The sequence below is a fragment of the Ammospiza caudacuta genome, chromosome 3 (genome assembly GCF_027887145.1).
Source record: "Ammospiza caudacuta isolate bAmmCau1 chromosome 3, bAmmCau1.pri, whole genome shotgun sequence".
Lineage (NCBI taxonomy): Eukaryota > Metazoa > Chordata > Aves > Passeriformes > Passerellidae > Ammospiza > Ammospiza caudacuta.
The window spans coordinates 53873888-53892649 of NC_080595.1; the positions used below are offsets into that span (position 1 = coordinate 53873888).

An 18762-nucleotide genomic window follows, 5' to 3' on the forward strand; every position below is an offset into this window, starting at 1 on the left:
ACATTTGTGCTATCCACAGGTGCCAGGTAGGCACTTACTGAAGGATTTGTCATTAGTTTCTATTACAGCTCACCTGTGGATGGATGCATGCTGTCACAAATGTTAGCATTTGCAAGATGATACCACAGAGAACATTATCATGTTGTGAAAGAAAGGTGAGTCGTGTTCTGTCACCACAAATGTTTCTGTGTCTTTCCCACATTTGTCATCCTTAAGCAACTCAGAATTACAACCAATCTTCACATTCAGTAAAAGGGTAATTTGAGATGTCTTGAACAGTAGAGAGGGACATACATCCAAAGGTAACAAAATTTTGTATCTATCACACATAATTCTGATACTTCTATGGCAAACAGGGAAAAATGATCAGAAACTTTAGGTGAAGTGATGACTAACCTTCACCATGCTTCATCTTTTACAATGTATAAGCTGTGTTTACATGAAAGCAAATGCTTGTTCTCCTTCTCCATTATCTGTGGATAGAACTTCCTGGTTAACACCAACAGCATCTATCAAAAATGAAGATATATTATCAATGTTAAAACTTTTAGATTGTCGGGCACTTTCTTCACCTAAAAGTATTGCTAATGAATCTTCATTATTACTTGAGGTAACCAGGTAAGCAGGAGGATATTGATAAAGCAAACAACTCTACAGCATTAGAGTTAGAAATAAAAATATGCCTTTTTCAGCCAAGACACAAATGGTTTTCTTGGAAGAAAAGTGGAAGAAGAAGCTAACAAATCATTGGCAGTGTATTTTCTTTCACCTTTAGTCTCTGACTGGTCAGCTAAGCTGTATAAATGACTGGATTGGCATAAACTGACTGGCTGTGGTGCATGATCATGACTTTTGCAGCAAGAACATTTTCATTCTCTTTTAGTCACACTGCTTATAAACAAAAAGTCCCCAGAGCTTGAATTTAAAAAGCTTTGCTAAAATTGTTTTATGATCTGTTCTCTTGTTTGCTATCTTACATCTAACAAGTCACTCTGAGCATAAATTTCATAACTGTTACTACTATCTTTATTAACCTATTTACAACCATAGGTCCTTTTCTTTTGCCGGTAATGCCAGTCTACTGTTTCCCTTTGGAATGGGCTGCACTGCAGTTATTGTTACAGCCACAGCCCAAACAGTGATGCAACTCAGTCAGCCAAATTATACCTTGTGGTCACTCCCTGGGCAGTAAGGCAATAGTGTTCTCCATGGGACTAATATTTCATCCATAGCAAGCACAGGTAGAAAAAGATCTGTAGACATCATTGTAGAAATCATCACGTAGAAATACATTCTGAACAAGACCTGACTTTACATCTTTGCAAAATAAAAACACCCTCCTGCAGAAATGCGCACAATTGAGATCTTGTAGTTCTGCTGCACCAACCCTTTCTGAGGAGCTCTCCTGAGGTGGCCAGGTACTGTGATTGCTCCATGATGCTTATGATGGCCTGGGGAATGGTGGGTGCTCAGTCCTGCTGCTGTGCACTTGGGAAAGCTTTCCTCTATCTGTCACACAGGAAAGCTCTGCAGATGTTTGATATTTCCTCTGTTCACCAACTGCTGAAGAAAACTCCCACAGGGTTTTGTTAAGATTTTTAGCAAGAGTCATCCAAGACCAGCTTGCTGCAGGGCCTCTGAAGCCTGCCCCACATGCAGCACTGTGTGGCTCTTGTCAGTAAAGCAGGCTTGCCTGGACAGGACAAAGGCTTAGGCTTAAAAGGCCTTTCTTCCTCTCCTTAGCAAGGCTACATGTGCAAACCAATAAGTGCTAACACCTGAGATGCAAACATGGGGCGGCATCCAGGACTGTAATTTATGTGCGCAATTTGAGACTGTATTGGGAAAACAGAAATAAGGAGAACACAAGATTAGGAAAGTACAAAGACTCTGTGTGCCTGAGCATGGATTTGTCAGCTAGTTTTTGCTCAAGGACACGATAAGTTATATGGTGGAACAAGGTTTAATCCCCAGGAATTTAATTCCCAGAGGCTCTGTAGAAGTTTAATCAGTTCAGTCAACTCCCCCTTCTCCAGTCAAAAGGCTGAAATCAAGGGTGTCCTGTAAACCAGCTAATCAGTGATGAGCTGAGATGGCCTCTGGACGCTTGTAACCATTGGAATGACTGTATTTTCCTTGAGTGGCTGTCAGGAGCACAAGCTCTCTGGTGAGTACACAGAATCATAGAATGAAAGAATCATAGCACATTGTGTACAGGGATTTTATGAACTCATGGGTAAGCAGTTAGAGTGGTACAGCACAGTCCTGTTCTGCATATGGGATAATTTTACTAAAGCTACTTTCTTTGGGCTCCAAAATTTCTCTGTGGCATAGGTAAGCTAACTAAATCCTTGTGCTGTTGTGGTGGATCATAACAATAACTCCTTGTAAAGCATAAAGCTCAGTTGCCTTAGGAGAGGAATAAAATCAGCTTCACTTAGAGAATTCCCTGGTGCCACAGCCTTGCTACTTACAGTTCTCTGTCAAAGAAATGGCTTTTATCTGCTCTGCCTTATGGGTCAGCTGGGAATAGCTACTTGTTTAAACACTCTGAGATTTACAGATAGGACATGCATGCTAAGCATGTCTTAAGGGGTTTCAGCCAGCAAATTTTCACTTTGGGATTCTTCAGCCAAAAGAAGGATTTTGCTGAAACTAATGTGTTACATGGAAATGATGTCTTCAGTTTTTAATGTTTGATGTGAAATTGATTTGTCAAGAGGGCTAAAATTAAAACTGAAGTATCCTAGCAACATTTTCAACTTATTGTCTTATTACCAAATGCCAATTATGATTTTCCCAAGTTTTGTTTTGTGCATTGTTTTGTATTTCTATTTCAAATCAGAAATTATTTTTCATATATAAAAATTCACCTAAATTATTTTTTTCTTTATAAGTTCTGATTATTTCGTGTTGTAAGGGTTTGCTTAAATCATCTCCAAAGAGAGCTTAAAAATAGACTATTTCCTGAAAAGGGACTGTAGTGGCCACAGGTCAGCTCCTGCTCCTGCCTCCATGTGTATTCAGGACTGTGACCATCAAACCAGCCTACTTCAATTCATGATCATTTCCCAGGACAGCACACTGTAGGACAGGACCTGCCTGGCTTTTATGTTCAGTTTCATCTGAATGCTCACTCCAGACCTTTCTGGGCCCTCTCAACCTCAGTGAACACTGATTTCCAAGGTATCAACTTGAGTTTCAGCAAACTTTGATGCTTATATTCTATATTCTTATATTCTATATTCATGAAAACTCTGTGAAAAATAGCATATATTGTCCCCATTCCCATGAATAAACAAAAAGCAGCAGCCATACCAGCTCTCCTCACATTATTCAATCCTGCAAAGATGGACCCATGAGGAAGAGAATTCATTTCTCTGTATTAATTATGTTATGTAATGCATAGTTCTTATCACAAATTATTATTTATCTTGTTTATAGCTGTAATATTTACATTATAAAGCTCCAGGCATTTCTGTGTGTTCTTCTACAGTCTTTATTATAAATACCTTATAATATATAGGGTATTATATAAAAAAGCCTTAATAAATTTATGCATTCAAAAATCCCAATTAAAAAATCCTTTGGATTATTCTAAAAATTCTCAAGTAATTTAAATGTAATTTTACATAGGCCAAATTTGAGGACATTAGATTTTTGCCTGGAATTTCTAGATGTCAAGCTTCATATGTGGTGCAGCTTTGCCCACGCCTTAGGACACCAGGGAATCCCAGACAGAAGGCTGCTTTCTGTACCACTGCAGACCTGCATCATGGAGTCATTGGAATTATCTCATAAATACACAGCACACGTGCAGGACATGGGATCTATGCATATAAACTGCTGCACCTGTGCAGTATCACTGGCATTTACCAGGTTCTGTGAACCCACTGCACATGGATTTCACTACTTCTGTACTGTTACACGAATCAAATTTAGAAACTCAGCATCCCTATTTTTGACAAATGCATCCTCCAGATTTGATTAAACTTTATTCTGGTTGTGAATATCATCTCCTAAGTCCATTTAAAAACCTGTGCAATTTTGCCTACTGGCACAGATTAACCTGCTTTTTCAGGGTGCTGTTTCATATTGCCAGGAACCCTGCTGCTCTGAGCTGTGGGACCAGTACTTCAGCTCTCAAATGTTGTGCATCTCCTGGAGCATTTTGGTTTCCATAGATATGTGTGTTTGGTTCATCATTAGTTTGTAAGTGCTCAGTGACCTCAGCAACTCTCTTTGTTTGTATGTGTGTGCAACATTTTCTCTTAATACGAGATTGTTTTTGTTTCTGGAGTGCTTATCACCATAACAATCCTCCCCCCTCCCAAATGATCTGTTACAACACTCCCTTGATTTATATATGCATTCTACATCCAAAAGCCTTTGTATGAAGGATGTAAAGGTCAGGTGAATAATCTTTTAGAATTCTGTCTTGTCAATGGATTGTCTAAAAAATTAGTCACTTGTTACATCAGCTAAAAATACAAAATCCCAGCGGGGTGTGGCAGCTGTTTCCCATATCCATGAGATTTAAGCATTAATCATCCCATTCAGGTCAATTAGTCTTCCCTAGCACTCAGTCATGCACATTTTTGATTGCTCATAACTGCTCCTAAGACAAGGGCCAAGTGTGCTCAGATTCCCCTGAACTGCTCTCTCTTCTCACAAACTGGATTAGAAGGAGCAACCCTGCAGCCAAGCTCACTGGAGATACTCAGGTGATTTTAGTGAGCAAAGATTTAGGTTGCAGCTTAATACAGACTGATAGATAAACAGGAGTACAAGTTTTCTTCCTGTTGAAAGAAAGGCATTATAGAAACCTTGCAATTATCTTGAGAGCATTTAGGAAAATCTAAAAGAAACCAAAATATTTTCCTATTTGTTTATTTAAAATTAGAAGTAATTAAAAATGGGGAGATGTGGAACCAAAACCCAAAAAGAAACACAGGGAAGGCACCAGAAACCAGGGTAGTAAATGAATTTTAAAATTAAGACATTTAGGGAAGAGTATAGATTAAAAAAAAAAGGGAAGATGATTGATTAAAAAAAAATAAAAAAAGGAGAATGATGAACCTGTTTTTCCAGAAATGAGAAGCCACAGGCTGGTGTCAGACAGCAGTGACTGACTGATTTGCTCTCTTTAAAAAACATCACTAGGACAGGGTTATAATATGGGCCATGCATAAACTGAGGTTAGAAGTGGGAAGGTTTCTAACCACGGGAAAAGTGCAGCCTTTCACTGAAAATAGCAGGCTAGTACACCACCTTTTTTCACGGTTCAAATTTCTTGATCATTGCAGGAAAGACACCTGGAACATTTTTGATAAAGAACAGGCTTCCCACACGCGAGGCCTCCTGTAGACTGTTGTGTATGTAAAATGTTTAGAGTTCCCCCTTATCTGTGATGCACTTAAGAGGTTTTGGCTTAGGAAAGTACATTCTATACCTAACACTTCAATGAAAGTGCACAGACAAGTTTTGCAGTGTATTCTGAAGCTTATTTGACTGGAAAATGAAGTTGCTGCCTCCTGGACATGAGGTCTTTAACTTCATTTTATTAACCTGACACTGGTTAGGTTATTCTTAACTTATTCTTAAGTTATTCTTAACTTATTCCAGTTAAGAGAAGAAAAGAATGGCGTATTTGTTTGATTTTATGAAATTAATCCATGAACCACAAACATCACCAAGTTTCTACAACCATCAGTTAAAACATCTTTAATTAAGCCACCACATTCAAAACGAGTGTCACATACATTAATATCACTTGAAAGTAATTAATAACTTTTTGCAATAGCTTTCTCTGGAACACTGAAGTTGTGCAACATGCTGGTTATGCTTCTACCCCTCCCAGTACATTCAGAGCCAAGTTTATTTTACATTAGTCCTCTTCTGACAAGTTATGCCAATGCTTATAAAAAAAGCATACAAAAGACTTAAATTATGCTAATCCTGATTACCATATTACCATACCATCTTCCCTGTCATTAGGAAAGGTGTCCATTTTCTTACATTTTCTTCTCTTTTTCAGCTTTAGTTGGGCAAGGGTTTTCCCCACTTGAGATTTTCTGCTGTCTTTTGAATTCAATAGAAGTAGGTACTATCATTTCTTATGATAAAATCGACACAGTATTCCCCACCAGCCAGTACTGTACAGAAAAGGGAAAAAAAATTAAAAGGACATATTTGCCACGGAACTCTCTTATTTGGCAAGAATCATAAATACAATTGATTGTATATGCTACAACTGAGCTCACAACACAATTCTGAAATCTGCAGACATTTATGCTCTGTAAAGTTATAAAATGCAGGCCTAGAAGGGACCTTCAGGAATCACCTGGCCTCTCTAAATCAGGATCACATGCAATATATAGCATTATCAATTTGAAAAAGGTGTTACAAAATGGAAAGCTATACAATATACAATACAAGAAGTACTGGGCATTGCAAAAGATCAGTTGTAAATTACTTTACCTTTACAGTCTGTTGGTTAATGCTTTCTAAGTTCTATTTTGTACATGTGCATGAATACACATAGCCACCACTTACCCTCTCCTAAGTACCAGGTTCATGAGAGTAAGAAATAACACAGAGAAACATGCAGCATTTGCTTTCCACCCCACCTATATCCTCCTCAGTCTGTCTTTGCTAAAGTTACTTCCCCCATAGCTGGAAGAGTAGTTCAAAAAATGAACTTCTTCCTTCTTCCCCAGCTGAACAAAGCCCTGACAAAGATTACAGAGCGTAATTAAATCTGCTGTAAGATGCTGCAGGTCCATGACCAACTCAGACATGGCTACACCTTGCTGGAATATTTATTTGGAGCTGCTGGCTGCAGAAACACAAATGAGGAGCCAGCCAGATTACTCCAACACTGATGTCTGTATGAAGTTTACATACGTATATTGCTCACAGAACTGCCTTTCTATTTCTACCTGTTACCCCTACTCACTCACAAAGCAGCCTAAGTTTGCTAAACTCTGAGGTACCTACAGTGTTAGAAACCTTTGGAGGTTTTTTAACACCTTATGCTAAAATTTCCCTCCAAAGCACATTGATAATTAAAACACTGCAACTTTACAAAGGTGGACTAATAGAAGAGTTTATGTTTCTGCTCAAAGATACTTTCTAAATCAGCATCCCTCATATACCATGTAAAAATGTATGTAGTTTAGCATCTGAATCCATTACAACACACATATGTGATTCCATCACAAGTCCTGCTGTGGCCACAAACCCACCAATGTTACATTAGCCACTCTTATGTTACACACGCCAGCTCCACGCTTTGGAGGAGACCTTGTCCAACAGCACCAATTGGTGGAAAATAAATTTTAATTTTATTTTCCCCTTAATTCAAATAGCTAGTGGTCAACAACAGCCCAGTAACAGGAATGAGAAGATTTTTAGGCAGCAGATGACTATGATAGTATCACAGAAGTTTCCTTCTTGGGACTGACTTTGACAGAACAAAAAGCATTCATTGGAAGGCTGTGTTTTTTCCTAGCTCCATTCAAAGCAATTTTGTCAGAGGTGAAAAAAAAAACCTATCTCATAGGACACACTAATGGGTTGTTTAAAATCTTTTTTTTCCTTTCTACACTTAAAACACTATCATCTATATTCATAAGAAAATATTTGAATAAAATAAGGATGACTCAATTAATTGGGAGGGGAAGGAGCAAGCAAACCACCCAAACTGAATTGACATGAAAATATGTAAACAATACTTTGGGAAAAAGCTATTTGGATTAAGATGCCAATGTTTTTCCTAATTTATTGCCAGCCACAGTAAGAAATACACTGGCAAAATAAGGTGAGTTTTTTTTAGTCTCCTACAATCACACCAAATGTACATCAGAGGTGCTCCTCTGTTTTGACAGTTGACTGTACTTGGACTTAATCTTTCAGTTTAAGTACGGTGCTCTCTCTGGGGAGGAGTAGTAATAGGTAGGCTTGATGTTTCCCAGGACTTCATCTTCCCAGTTGGGGAGGCAGCAGAAGAAGAAAGCACAACCTATTACAACAACAGTGCTGGCCCAGCCAAAACCATAGGCCCAGCTGAACATGTTATCTCCTGTCAGTGGAATGTCTTCTGTGAATTTCACTGGGTAAATGACCAAGCCAATGATCTGGAATGCAGCTAGAGAGAGAAAAGAAAGAAAACCAGGAGTAAGTTAGAGTGAACATATTACGGTTCCCATTAAGAAAAGGTACCTGGAGATAAGTGCATACTTAAGATATGTAAGGATTAGCTTCAGACCTGCAATCAGATCTGCATTGTTACAGAGGTATGTGAGTTCTGTCCCAGGCAGATCCCCACGCCCATGTGGCTGCTGCAGCACCTCAGCTGCCATTGCCAGGTTGCTAAGGCACATACCTGCATGCTGTGACCAGCCCTGTCCCACAGCCAGCACCGGCAACCCAGCCCAGCCAGTTACCTCCCAGAGCCCTGCTCCTCCTCCTCCCATCAGAAAGGTGGGAAGCACCCACAGCTTTTAAGTCTTAGCATGTCACATGAAGGGTCAAAGGTGTTGGGCATCCCCATGAATTGCTTTTGGGAAAGTAAGAACTGACAAAGACCATTGGAGCTTCCCTACCCATTGGGCTTTCAGAGCGCAACTCAGCCTTCCCTTGTTTCCCACGAAAATGAGTCATAAACCAGACAAAGACAGCTAATTTCATAAGGGAGGCTCCATCTAGCATGTTTTTCTGCTGATGGCTGTTTCACATCTAAAATAACCTTGTCTTTGTGCCCAGCCTTACCAACAACAAAGAGCAGGCCTCCAATTCCTCGCACAAAGTTGAAGCGGAGGATCTCGATCGAGAACGCGATGACTGCAAGGGCGAAACAGATGACCAGGATCACAAAGCCAACAAGGTATGTGGCAGCTGCTGCTCTCCCCCACCCTTGAAGAGAAAATAAGGAAGGTATTACACACAGCAGTACTCTCCTGTAGGTCATTGCAGCTCTTTGGGTTCCTTCATTCATTTTTTATTGAAACCCTTTACTGTCAGAAGCATGTCCTTATGTCAAAGCAATGCTGAATGCCTGCAAAGCACACAGCTGCAGAGCAGGGGGCACCATCACTGCTGGAGCAGCACAGGACTCCCTGCCTGATAACTTGTCTTGCTGAAAAGGGGATAGAGTGCAGCATACAAGAGAGATAATACCTTCAAACTATATGTGTAAGACACCCACAGACATCTGAGCAGATAGGGCACAAAACTGCTGACAATGTCCTTTATCACTACAGCTCCTGTTCAATATTCAAGTTTACAAAAGCACTTCCATGCACAGGGAAGTGTGAAAGCCACAGGAGATAACTGCTGGGAAATAATAGTGCTGTCTGCGTAACACTTGTTTGTTTATGACAAGAATAGGGCATGTGGAGCAAAATAAGCATGACCAAAAAGAAATAAACCTGCAATAGCTGAAAAGATGACAAAAGAATGTTCTTGAAAATAAGTATCTATTCACAGCTAAAATGTAGCAGGTGGAGGAGAAACAGCAAAATCTGAGGTAAAAGTTGATGAATCCTCTTTGAATCATTACTTTGACTTTTGCTGGAACAGGGTGTATCAAGCTACTTAGTATCAAGCTACTGCACGCTGGAGAGGCTCAGGCATGAAGCAAGGGCTGTATTCCAAAGGAGCAGCCCCAGCATCCAGAACCCACCCGGCACAGGCAGGGCCAAGGCAACAGTGGCAGGAAAACCTCCTGGATAAACAGCCAGCGATTCTGCTTTGTCAGTAACATGGCCTTGTGAAAAGCCCTCACACACCTTGTCCTCTTCAGAAACCAAGCAATTTAGGTGAGCCCAGTGCAAACAACTACAAGCAAAAGTGTTCCTGCCCTGGAGGCAGGATACCTGCCCAAAAGGGCTAAACCATACTGGCTAGTGCTTTGTTTTCCAGTCAGCTGTCATCACAGTTCAATTCCCACATCTACATATTGTGGGTTTCTACTTTCACACACTCAGACAGAGGTAGGGCCAGATCCTGAGCTCCCTCTAATGTAGAAATAAAGAGGCCAGTGAGATCTAGGTCAGAACATGAAAAAAAAAAATCCCTTTCATCATAGCTGTCCATTCCAACACAGTTGAAGTGACTTAGGAGATGTCCTGCTTTCAATGTAGTCTCCATTCTTTCTCTGCAATTTTCTGTCTGAAAGCAAAGCATTGTTTTACAGCTATTTTAATTAGATCTGTTTGAACCGGTTTCTTTATTTCTAATCCAACAGCAAAAGTAAAATACAGCAGTAAAATACATCAACCAAATCTTGCCAAAACTTCCAACTAGCACCACTGCTACCTGAAGGCAAAAAAAAAAACTGACACAGAAAAGATAAGGAAAAGTCTTTCTTTCCCCTTTCCCTTCCTGGAGCTTCTCAAGACAGTAAAAACTTCTCAAATTTCTTCTTCTTCAACTAGTGTCTCATGTCTCATACCCCTTCCCTGAGGGAATGCTGAGGGGAAGAAGTGGGGAGGAGACTGATGACGTCTGGAGTGTAGAGCTACATCAGTGGTTTGATAAAATCTTTTCACACAAAATATTCTCTGCCATATCTAACACAGGTATTGAATATTGTCTCCACAATAGGATTTCTTTAGTGATAAATAATATAAAGGGATATGTAACCATTACACACAGCCAGCTCAGGAAAGCCCATTCAGATTAGATGATTTAGACAATGTTTTATCAATATTTGCCTTATTAAGGAAAAAACAAAAAACCAAAAAAACACAGCAAGAAGGAACACCAAGTTACCATAGCATATTCCCTTTCAGATGCATTATTTATGCTGACAAGATGTAGGAGGACAAATCTGGCATCTGTTTGATAAAATTTAAGTTGTGAACTCAAATACACCTGCACATTAGACACCTTGAGGTTTAGAGCAACACAAACACAGCTGGAGGAGTACAAGGCAGAATGCCCACAGTGCTCTCTCTGCCATTTTCATATCATCTGTCCTGTCTTTACAAGCATAATAAGCTTTTGGATACGGGTCAGCCCAGGCTCCGCTCACAGTGATTGATTTTCTTGTCTCTGGCAATAAGAAAATGACAACACATATAGCTGCAGGAAATATCTTGTCAGGAAGATTAATATCAAGCTCAACTTTGCCTCAGGTCTTCAGAAACAAGGCAGCAGTAGGTAGCACCATCATGAAACTCAGTGATTTTGTGCTCATGTGTGACAGAGCTCAGTAGTGGTGACCCAGGACCTTCTGCTCTTTCTTCAGCAGGATTATCTTTTCCAACAGCTCTTTGCAGCAGGTTGATGCTGACAAGACCTGATAAGATTGAGTCATAGGTGCTGCCCACAGCACTAGATGGGTGTGCTCTGGGCTGGGTGAGTGTAGTCAGCCACTGAACCGTCAGCCAGACACTTGAACCCCTGCGGGAATCACAGGACTTACACTTAATTTTTGAGATTTCTCTTACATTGTGTATATATATAAGTCTCTTGATAAGTGACTGATGGGAGAGACTGGGATGGGAGGGTGCACCTTTCCCAAGTATAGGGTGCAGCCCGGGGATTTTCCTTATCCACATGACCTGTTGCCACCCCCACCAGCAGGGAGAGTTTTCACCAGAGGGGCTGCTGCAGAGCCAAAACTGAATTTGCTGCTTTTCCATGAAGGATCTCCCTCATCCCCACACCAATCAAGTCAGGCTTTCCCAGCTCCTTTTCCTCCTAAAGGCTTCTGATAGCTGACAGAGTCCCCACAGGCTCTCCTGTCTTTCTGAAAGATCCTCCCCCTACAACTCCCAGCTGCCAGGAGGGGAGAGGTGCAGGTTGACCCTCTCACTGTTTGCTGCCATAAGAGCTGGAGAGACCTGTTCACAGTCAGAGAATGACAGATTAGGCCCATTTTCTATATGATTTATGCTTAAAAGTACCTTGTAATCATAAGATATTTAGCCAGAATTTAAGCTTTTCCATAAAAATAGAAAATTCACAGACCCATTCATTTGTCAGAGAGAGTATTTCTTGTGCAAAATAAACATAAATATTATGTATGTTTATGAAATCAACCAAGAACACCACAGTGATTTGGAACTGCATAAATAGAAAGGCAGAAGAATTGGAGAGCAGAAAAGCAGAGAAATAGTTGGGGATATTAGTGTTTCCAGGTCAGCTTGGCCTCAGAGAATAGTCAAGTTCTTTGCATCTAATCAGCAGAAGAGTATTTATCTATTAGGTGATGTTGAGAGAACATTTAAAAAACAACTGTTCAGAAGGTCTGTAATTATTACGAAGGCTTAAGAGTTTTATTACACAGCATTACATTACATTAATGATTACTATGGGAAGGAACTAAGCTGCAAATGTTATCATGCAAATAACTAGGAGGGGTCATGATTACTAAATGTTAATGATGCGCACCAGTAATATGATGAAATTAAAGGAAAGCAAGAAACAGCGCCTTAGCATTAAGTGTGTTTCCTGACTTCATCTGGCCATGCCTCAGTGTCACCAGGGAGGAGGTGGAATCTCTACAGGCTAAGAAATTTAAATCTAGATTTCTCTTTAGAAATCAATAAAAGGGCTGTGAAAAGAGTCTAGCAGGAAGATGAACTGCTACAGGATTTGAACTAACAAGACTGTCATATTTGTTCATTCACTTCCAGGAGCCGAAGCTAGTTTGTTAGCTCGTGAATAAGTGGAAGCTTTTATCACAACCTGCAGAGACTGGCCATGTTTTTGCAATGCAGCTGTAATATTCTTGTGTATGTAAATGGCAGTAGCAATCCTTGCTTGGCCTCAAGAGCCCATTACACAGAATGTCCAAAAATATTGGACTTTTTTGATGTCATAAAGGAGTAGTGGACTGCAAGCAAAAGAGCAGTGTCAGCACTACTTTCTTGCTTAGGTAATATGTGAACTTCCATGGTAGCATGACTGGTGAGAGGAAGCTATGTGCATACCCACCATGAGCACAGTGGACCCCAGAATCCAAGGTTTGCTGGGAGGGCAGGTTGGAAATTAACACTGGGAATCACAATCTGTTTTGGCTTTAGGAGCACAAGAAAAGCAATTACTAAACTACCAAAATATTAAATGCAAGTCTTCAGTTGAGAGCTGAGGAGAGGCACAATCCTACACATTTCCAGCTTTTAGTCTCTGGACTGTTAGCAGCAGAAGTGTGCCTGCTCAGGAGCCAGCAAAGTGCACTGGCAGAGACACCAGCCTCACATTTCACTGGGATCTCTTACCAGGAAGTTGCAGTAAGTGTTTTCTGGGTGTAGGCAGGAACGCCAACTGCTACACCTTTCCCATCAGCATTTCCCAAGTGCCTGCACTTGCCTGACACTACACACGATGTTAGTTTGTCTTGAATGCATCCTGGTGTTTGTAAATCAGACAACAGTGTGCCTGAAAAGAGGTGCATTTAAAAGGTAAGCACACACCTCGCATTCCTCCTTTATTTACCAGGCCCCTCAGTGAAGTCTTCACATGCACTCAGTTTCACCAATAATCTGTGGTATCAAAGTCCATGCCTCTAGGAATATAGGTACAGTGGCACAGCTCCAGTGAAACATGATTCACAAAGGCTGGGCTCCTTTTTTTTTTTTCAGGCACTTACTAAGGACCCAGGAAAATGCTTCCCTTTTTCTTTGTTGGATGGTACATAACAAATGAATACCAATTGGCTCTTAGTGTTGAGTTAACCTAATGAGGTTACCTTTACTGCATATGTACGCACCCATCTTTTACAGTGTTAATTCAAAGCAAGGTCACTGGGTCCAGTCATTCAGAACCAGAAGGGTGCAGCCACCCATAAATATTGCTCCTAAACTTACAATCTCATCACTATAAAGACAATCATCCTTTCCAAGTTACACAGTGCGAATAATCTTTGTCATAGCTGATGGCTTGCTGATATGTTTTAAACACACAATCAACAGTTAAATCCTGCAATGGTCCAGACTTAGTCATCTTGAGTCATATTCTAGTGCACTGCAGCACTTCTGCGTTGCAACATTTTGATAATACATAGACACTGCCAGCCAAGGCACTTCCCAGACACAAACCAGCACAGAACTCCAAACAAAATCCCTTCCCTGTCTCCCTGCCACATGACATCCTACTCTTCTTTTTCCCTTTCACTTTTTCCCTCTCATGTGGTATTTACAAATGTGCATTAAGGAGCTATGCAGTTTAGGAGACACCTATTTGCAAATCTTTGTTTGTCTTTTCCTGCCCCTTTCCCCTCATTTAAAATAAGTGACTTGCCTGCTTTTTTTTCTACCTCTTCCTCACACACATGCCACAGCTCAATTAAGAATTTGTCTAATGGCAAAATCTGTTAATGGAGATCCACTCTGAAGTCTTCATTTCATCAGGAGAGATGCAGGATGGTTAGTGCACAGCGATTATTGTATGCAAAACACAAGTTATGCATCTCAATTAGTTAACCTTTATTTTCCTGCTTCAGTGCTATGAATGCCTGCTAGGCATTTTTTCCTTTGTAAATGCCCTCACCTATTTTGACAGTAATTGCATTAGCATAGAAGAAAAGAAAACAAAACAAATCAAACCTGAATTCATGTGTTACATGCTGTCTCTAGATGCAAATACTATTTGAGTAGACAGTGGCATTGATGTTATGAAAATTTGAGAACAGGCAAATTCACATAAATAAACCAAGGATTTAAATAAGTTTGGTTTAAATAAGCCAAGACATAAACAAGTGAAGTCGAGGATGCTGTTCTTCTGTGTCAGCCTGTTAACAAGGAAAAAAGTGCAGAAAACTGCTTTTGTCCCACAGTGCTGAGGGCTGACGCAAAGCACACACCCATCAGTACTCAGGGACGTGTGAAGCCGTGTCACTACAGGAGAAAACAAATTCCAGTGGCTGCACTGTATTAGCACTTTTCCCCTGTGCAATGCAAATTTCAGCAACTCTGCACTAGCTTTTCTTCTCTGTCTGATGGGGTAGATGGATATTTTCATCTCACTAGCCAGATTTCTTCTACCTGCAGTAAGGCTTGAAGTCATCACCCAGCTGAGAAACAAAGCCACTCCTCTTACAGCATACTCAGGATTTAGCTTGCGCATGAGTGCTGCAATGAAAAGCTTCTGGAAGTGAGTCTGCCGTGCTCAGGCAGCAAGGGATCTGCGCAGCTCTCCCAGCTGAAACACACCCTTCTAGCCCCCCAGTCCCTAAAGAACCCTCATCCAAGATCTTAAGGCGGGTCTGCTTATTTGTCCAGAAATATTTTGTTTGAGGGAAAAGCAGATGTAATCAGACCCACGTGTCCTAGCAATAAAACAAAAAGTCCCCCAAAAGACCTAGAAACTGAGAGTGTGCAGTAAGAATGTTACAGTGGGGATGCCAGATACAGAAGCAGCTAAACAAGTTAAAACAGAGGCACACTTATCCCTGATTTAGGCCCCAGTGCAACAGAGAGGTACAAAGGAAAGAGCATTTTTTTTTCCTGCCTTCGAACCCACATCAGACCATTTTAAGCTGCGGATCAGGAGGCATTTTAATAGCTGCACTCCCTTGGCCAGGAGGGTTAAATTAAGGTGCTCTCTTCCCCTAAAGGGTCGGGGAAATACCATTTCACTGCTGTCCAGGCATGGTCCTGCATGGAGGTTTCCACACTGGCCGTCTGACCAGGGAATCCGGTGGCACAGGGAGGGAGCGGCCAGGTAAGGCTCTGGCACCTCAGCCCGATGAGAGCTCAGGGGCAGCAAACACACAGACTTGGAGCCAGCTGCTATCTTACTTTGGTTGTAAAATAACTTGAGAAAAACCCGAAGTATCAACACCCCGGCTTCTCAGTGTTGTACCGATTAAAAAAAAAAAAAAAAAGTCGCTCAGGAGTAGCCTAGCCCTGTGTTTCGGTGCTGGTTTAAGCCCCGAAAAAGCAGGATACTCCATTCCAGAAAGCAGCCGCTCCCCAGCAGAGTTAGGGGAGGTCGGTAGCCTGGCACCGCTGCCCCGGTTCCGCGGCGGGCCCCTCACTCACCGTAGTCCATCAGGGACTCGCAGTTCCAGTTGAGGTCCGCCTCGCCCCGCGTGCAGCTCTCCCACAGCGACGCTTGCTGCACGTAGGGCTCCGACTCGGACTCCAGCCAGCCGCGGCCCGCCAGGGCGATGATGCCCATGATGATGGCCAGGCCCAGCAGCAGGGGCAGGAGCCACCTGCACCTCCAGCAGGCGAGGCCGCACACCACCATCGTGCCCGGCCGGCGGCGCGCCCAGCGAGCCCGGGCGTCGCGGGTGTGGTGCGGCGGGGACGCTCCGCCGGGATGGGAGACTGCGAGCGGGCCGGTCCGAGCGGGGTTTTAAGGCGCCGGGGAGGAGGGAGTTCCACCCACATTCCTCTGACTAAGCCTGCCGCCGCCGGCAGCCCCGACCGGTGGGGCCGGCGGAGAGCGCGGAGGGAGCGGGGCCCAGCCCGGCCCCGCTCGGCCCGGCCCCGCTCGGCCCGGCCCCGCTCGGCCCGCCCGGGCTCAGCCTCGCACTTCTCCTGCCGCTGTCCGCCACCCTCCCGCACCCGCTGCCTCTCCGCCGTCGTGGCACAGACACCGCAAAAAAACGCAACCGCAGCGAAAACCCTTGCGGTTCTCGGGGTTCCACCAGCCCTGCCTTCCTCGTGGGGGCTGGAGATCATCGTCCTCCTCTCTGATAGACCGACCAGCATTGCCCAACACTGATAATACTGATGGTGTTAGCCACTGCAGGTACTAAAGCTAGCAAAAAATTGCCTTTGCGGTTGACAAAAAAAAGAGACACCTTAAAGAAAGGTGTCATTTGAGGATGGGAATATGACATTATTAAGTAGGAAACCATAATTTGTTTCACGTCACACTCAGCATTAAACAAATGCATGTTTCCTAATGGCCATCTAATGAGCGTTTCACTGCACTTGTGCTCAGGCTTCCAAGCAGGCTGTTCTGGGCACTGGACAGAGCCCAGCAGTGGTACTCAGGACCCATCTGCCCTGATCCTTTCCCATTCCGTGTGTGGAAATGCACTGCAAGATGCCAGATGACCAAAAAGAATGTTTCCCCATCACATGGCATGAACGGCACCCAAAATTTTGGTCATAGGAGAAGCACTTCTCCACAATAAGATATCTACATTTCCATTGTGTCACTCCATTGCCCAGTATCAAAGCAAACTCATTGAGCAGACATGTGCTCATGACAGGACTAGAGAAATGTGTGTTTTGGGCACACAACTCACACACATTTGATTGAGTCCTGGAGCAGCTTCCAGGCCTCACCAAAGAAGACATCAAGAAGACGAATCTCTGAGATATGAAGGACTGAAAATAATAGTGGGTGAGGGGGATTACATGTGCTTCATGGAGAATGGGAGCATGTGAGTTCTTGTTGGACTGTATAAAATGGGATTTGTCACACCTATGTCACATATAATTAAACTGTGCCCAATGCCAATTCCTCAAGAGATATTCATGGGAGGTGTCCTGTGAGGAGTGACATCTGAGTACTGACTGCTGCCAAATATTAGGGAATGGCCTGAGATACTAAAATCAGAACAATAAGATGATATCACTATAGGCAAGCTGCAAAAAATGAGGGTACCTCATATCATGTGGAGTTTCACCAGCTCTCTCAACATCCTTTTGATGTTCATTCCCACTGTTCAGACTTCATTCCAAATTCATAATAAAGTAGAGCCATAAATAAAATTTGCCAGAACTACTTGCAAGCCTATGTCATCAGCACACAGATTTTGCATGCTGGAGAAGCAATGGCAGAACTGGGCACTATGATCCCTTTTTGTCACTACAACAGAACTTCATTTTTGCAGTACCAAGCAGTGATTTTCCAGCAGTCTCACTATCAGCACTCAAGTCACCTCAGAAGGAGATTTCTGCTCAGAAGCAGAGAGTATTTTCCTCAGATATTCTGCAGAAAGTACTTTCTTCAGAAATTGAGCACTGTTGGAAAAGAAATGAGAGTAAATTTCATCCACTGATGAAATGCACCACTCAGGAAAGTGCTGTCTTCATTATAAAGTCAAAAGTAAGGGAGTTCCCCCAGTTTGACAGGAGCATAGAGCTGGCTCCAATTTTTAGTAATTGTATCACTTGGTTTCCCAAGGCTGTCCTAGACCTGGCGTGCCTCAGTGCCCAGATGCTCCAGTGGTGTGATGAGAAGCTCTGAGGGCAGCCTCCAAACCCGCCTCTGGCATACGTGGCTTGTGTTGCCTATGGCCTATCCTCCTACTCCCAGTGACACCATGAAGAAAGAAATGCCATCTTCTCTTTTCTCCTTAAATCCTTGGCTTTTCAACAACTAGGAAATCCAGCTGAAGTTCAAACATAATACCCCAAATATTCCGTTCTGTATGAGTGAGGGCCTATAACACAGTCAATGAAGTTGTCTGCCTTCAGTCCCAATGACACTTGGATTTATTAGCAAAGAGATCTAGAGAACTAACAAACCAGTGTCTCCTGCAGCAAAACAGGCAGCTCCAGCAACATATGCAGCTTTTCTCACCTCTGGGCTGTATAACCCACATCTTCCAGAGACCAGATGGTAGGAGTCAGCTCTGTGGGGCTGCAATGATACACGCATGAAAAACAAGTAGTGCTGCGATTCTGAGGAAAAGATGCCCTAATACATACTAAAACAAACAGGAGGTTTGCTTTCCTAAACACCAAACCAGCCTGAATGTAGCTGGGCATTCTGGATCAAGCTGCACTGACAAATGTACATTATCTTCAGCTGTGAACACAGCTACATGTTCTGTACTAATGA

The 18762-nt window shown here is 42.4% G+C and overlaps 1 protein-coding gene across 1 annotated transcript; it reads right to left on the reverse strand.

The window, feature by feature from the left end:
• Window positions 1–6019: 6019 nt before the first annotated feature.
• Window positions 6020–16267, reverse strand: LOC131555383 (p53 apoptosis effector related to PMP-22-like). The gene is made up of 3 exons (XM_058801360.1): window positions 15996–16267; window positions 8773–8916; window positions 6020–8149 (listed from the first exon to the last, which is right to left on the reverse strand). The coding sequence occupies exons 1-3, from the start codon at window positions 16204–16206 to the stop codon at window positions 7914–7916; spliced, it is 591 nt and encodes a 196-aa protein (XP_058657343.1). The 5' UTR covers window positions 16207–16267; the 3' UTR covers window positions 6020–7913.
• Window positions 16268–18762: the final 2495 nt, after the last annotated feature.

Coding starts and splice junctions, on each gene's coding strand:
- LOC131555383 (XM_058801360.1), bottom strand. CDS start 16,206: ATGGTGGTGTGCGGCCTCGCCTGCTGGAGGTGCAGGTGGCTCCTGCCC. Junction 8,917..15,995: donor CGAGTCCCTGATGGACTACG/GTGAGTGAGGGG, acceptor TTTCTCTTCAAG/GGTGGGGGAGAGCAGCAGCT. Junction 8,150..8,772: donor AGGCCTGCTCTTTGTTGTTG/GTAAGGCTGGGC, acceptor TTCTCTCTCTAG/CTGCATTCCAGATCATTGGC.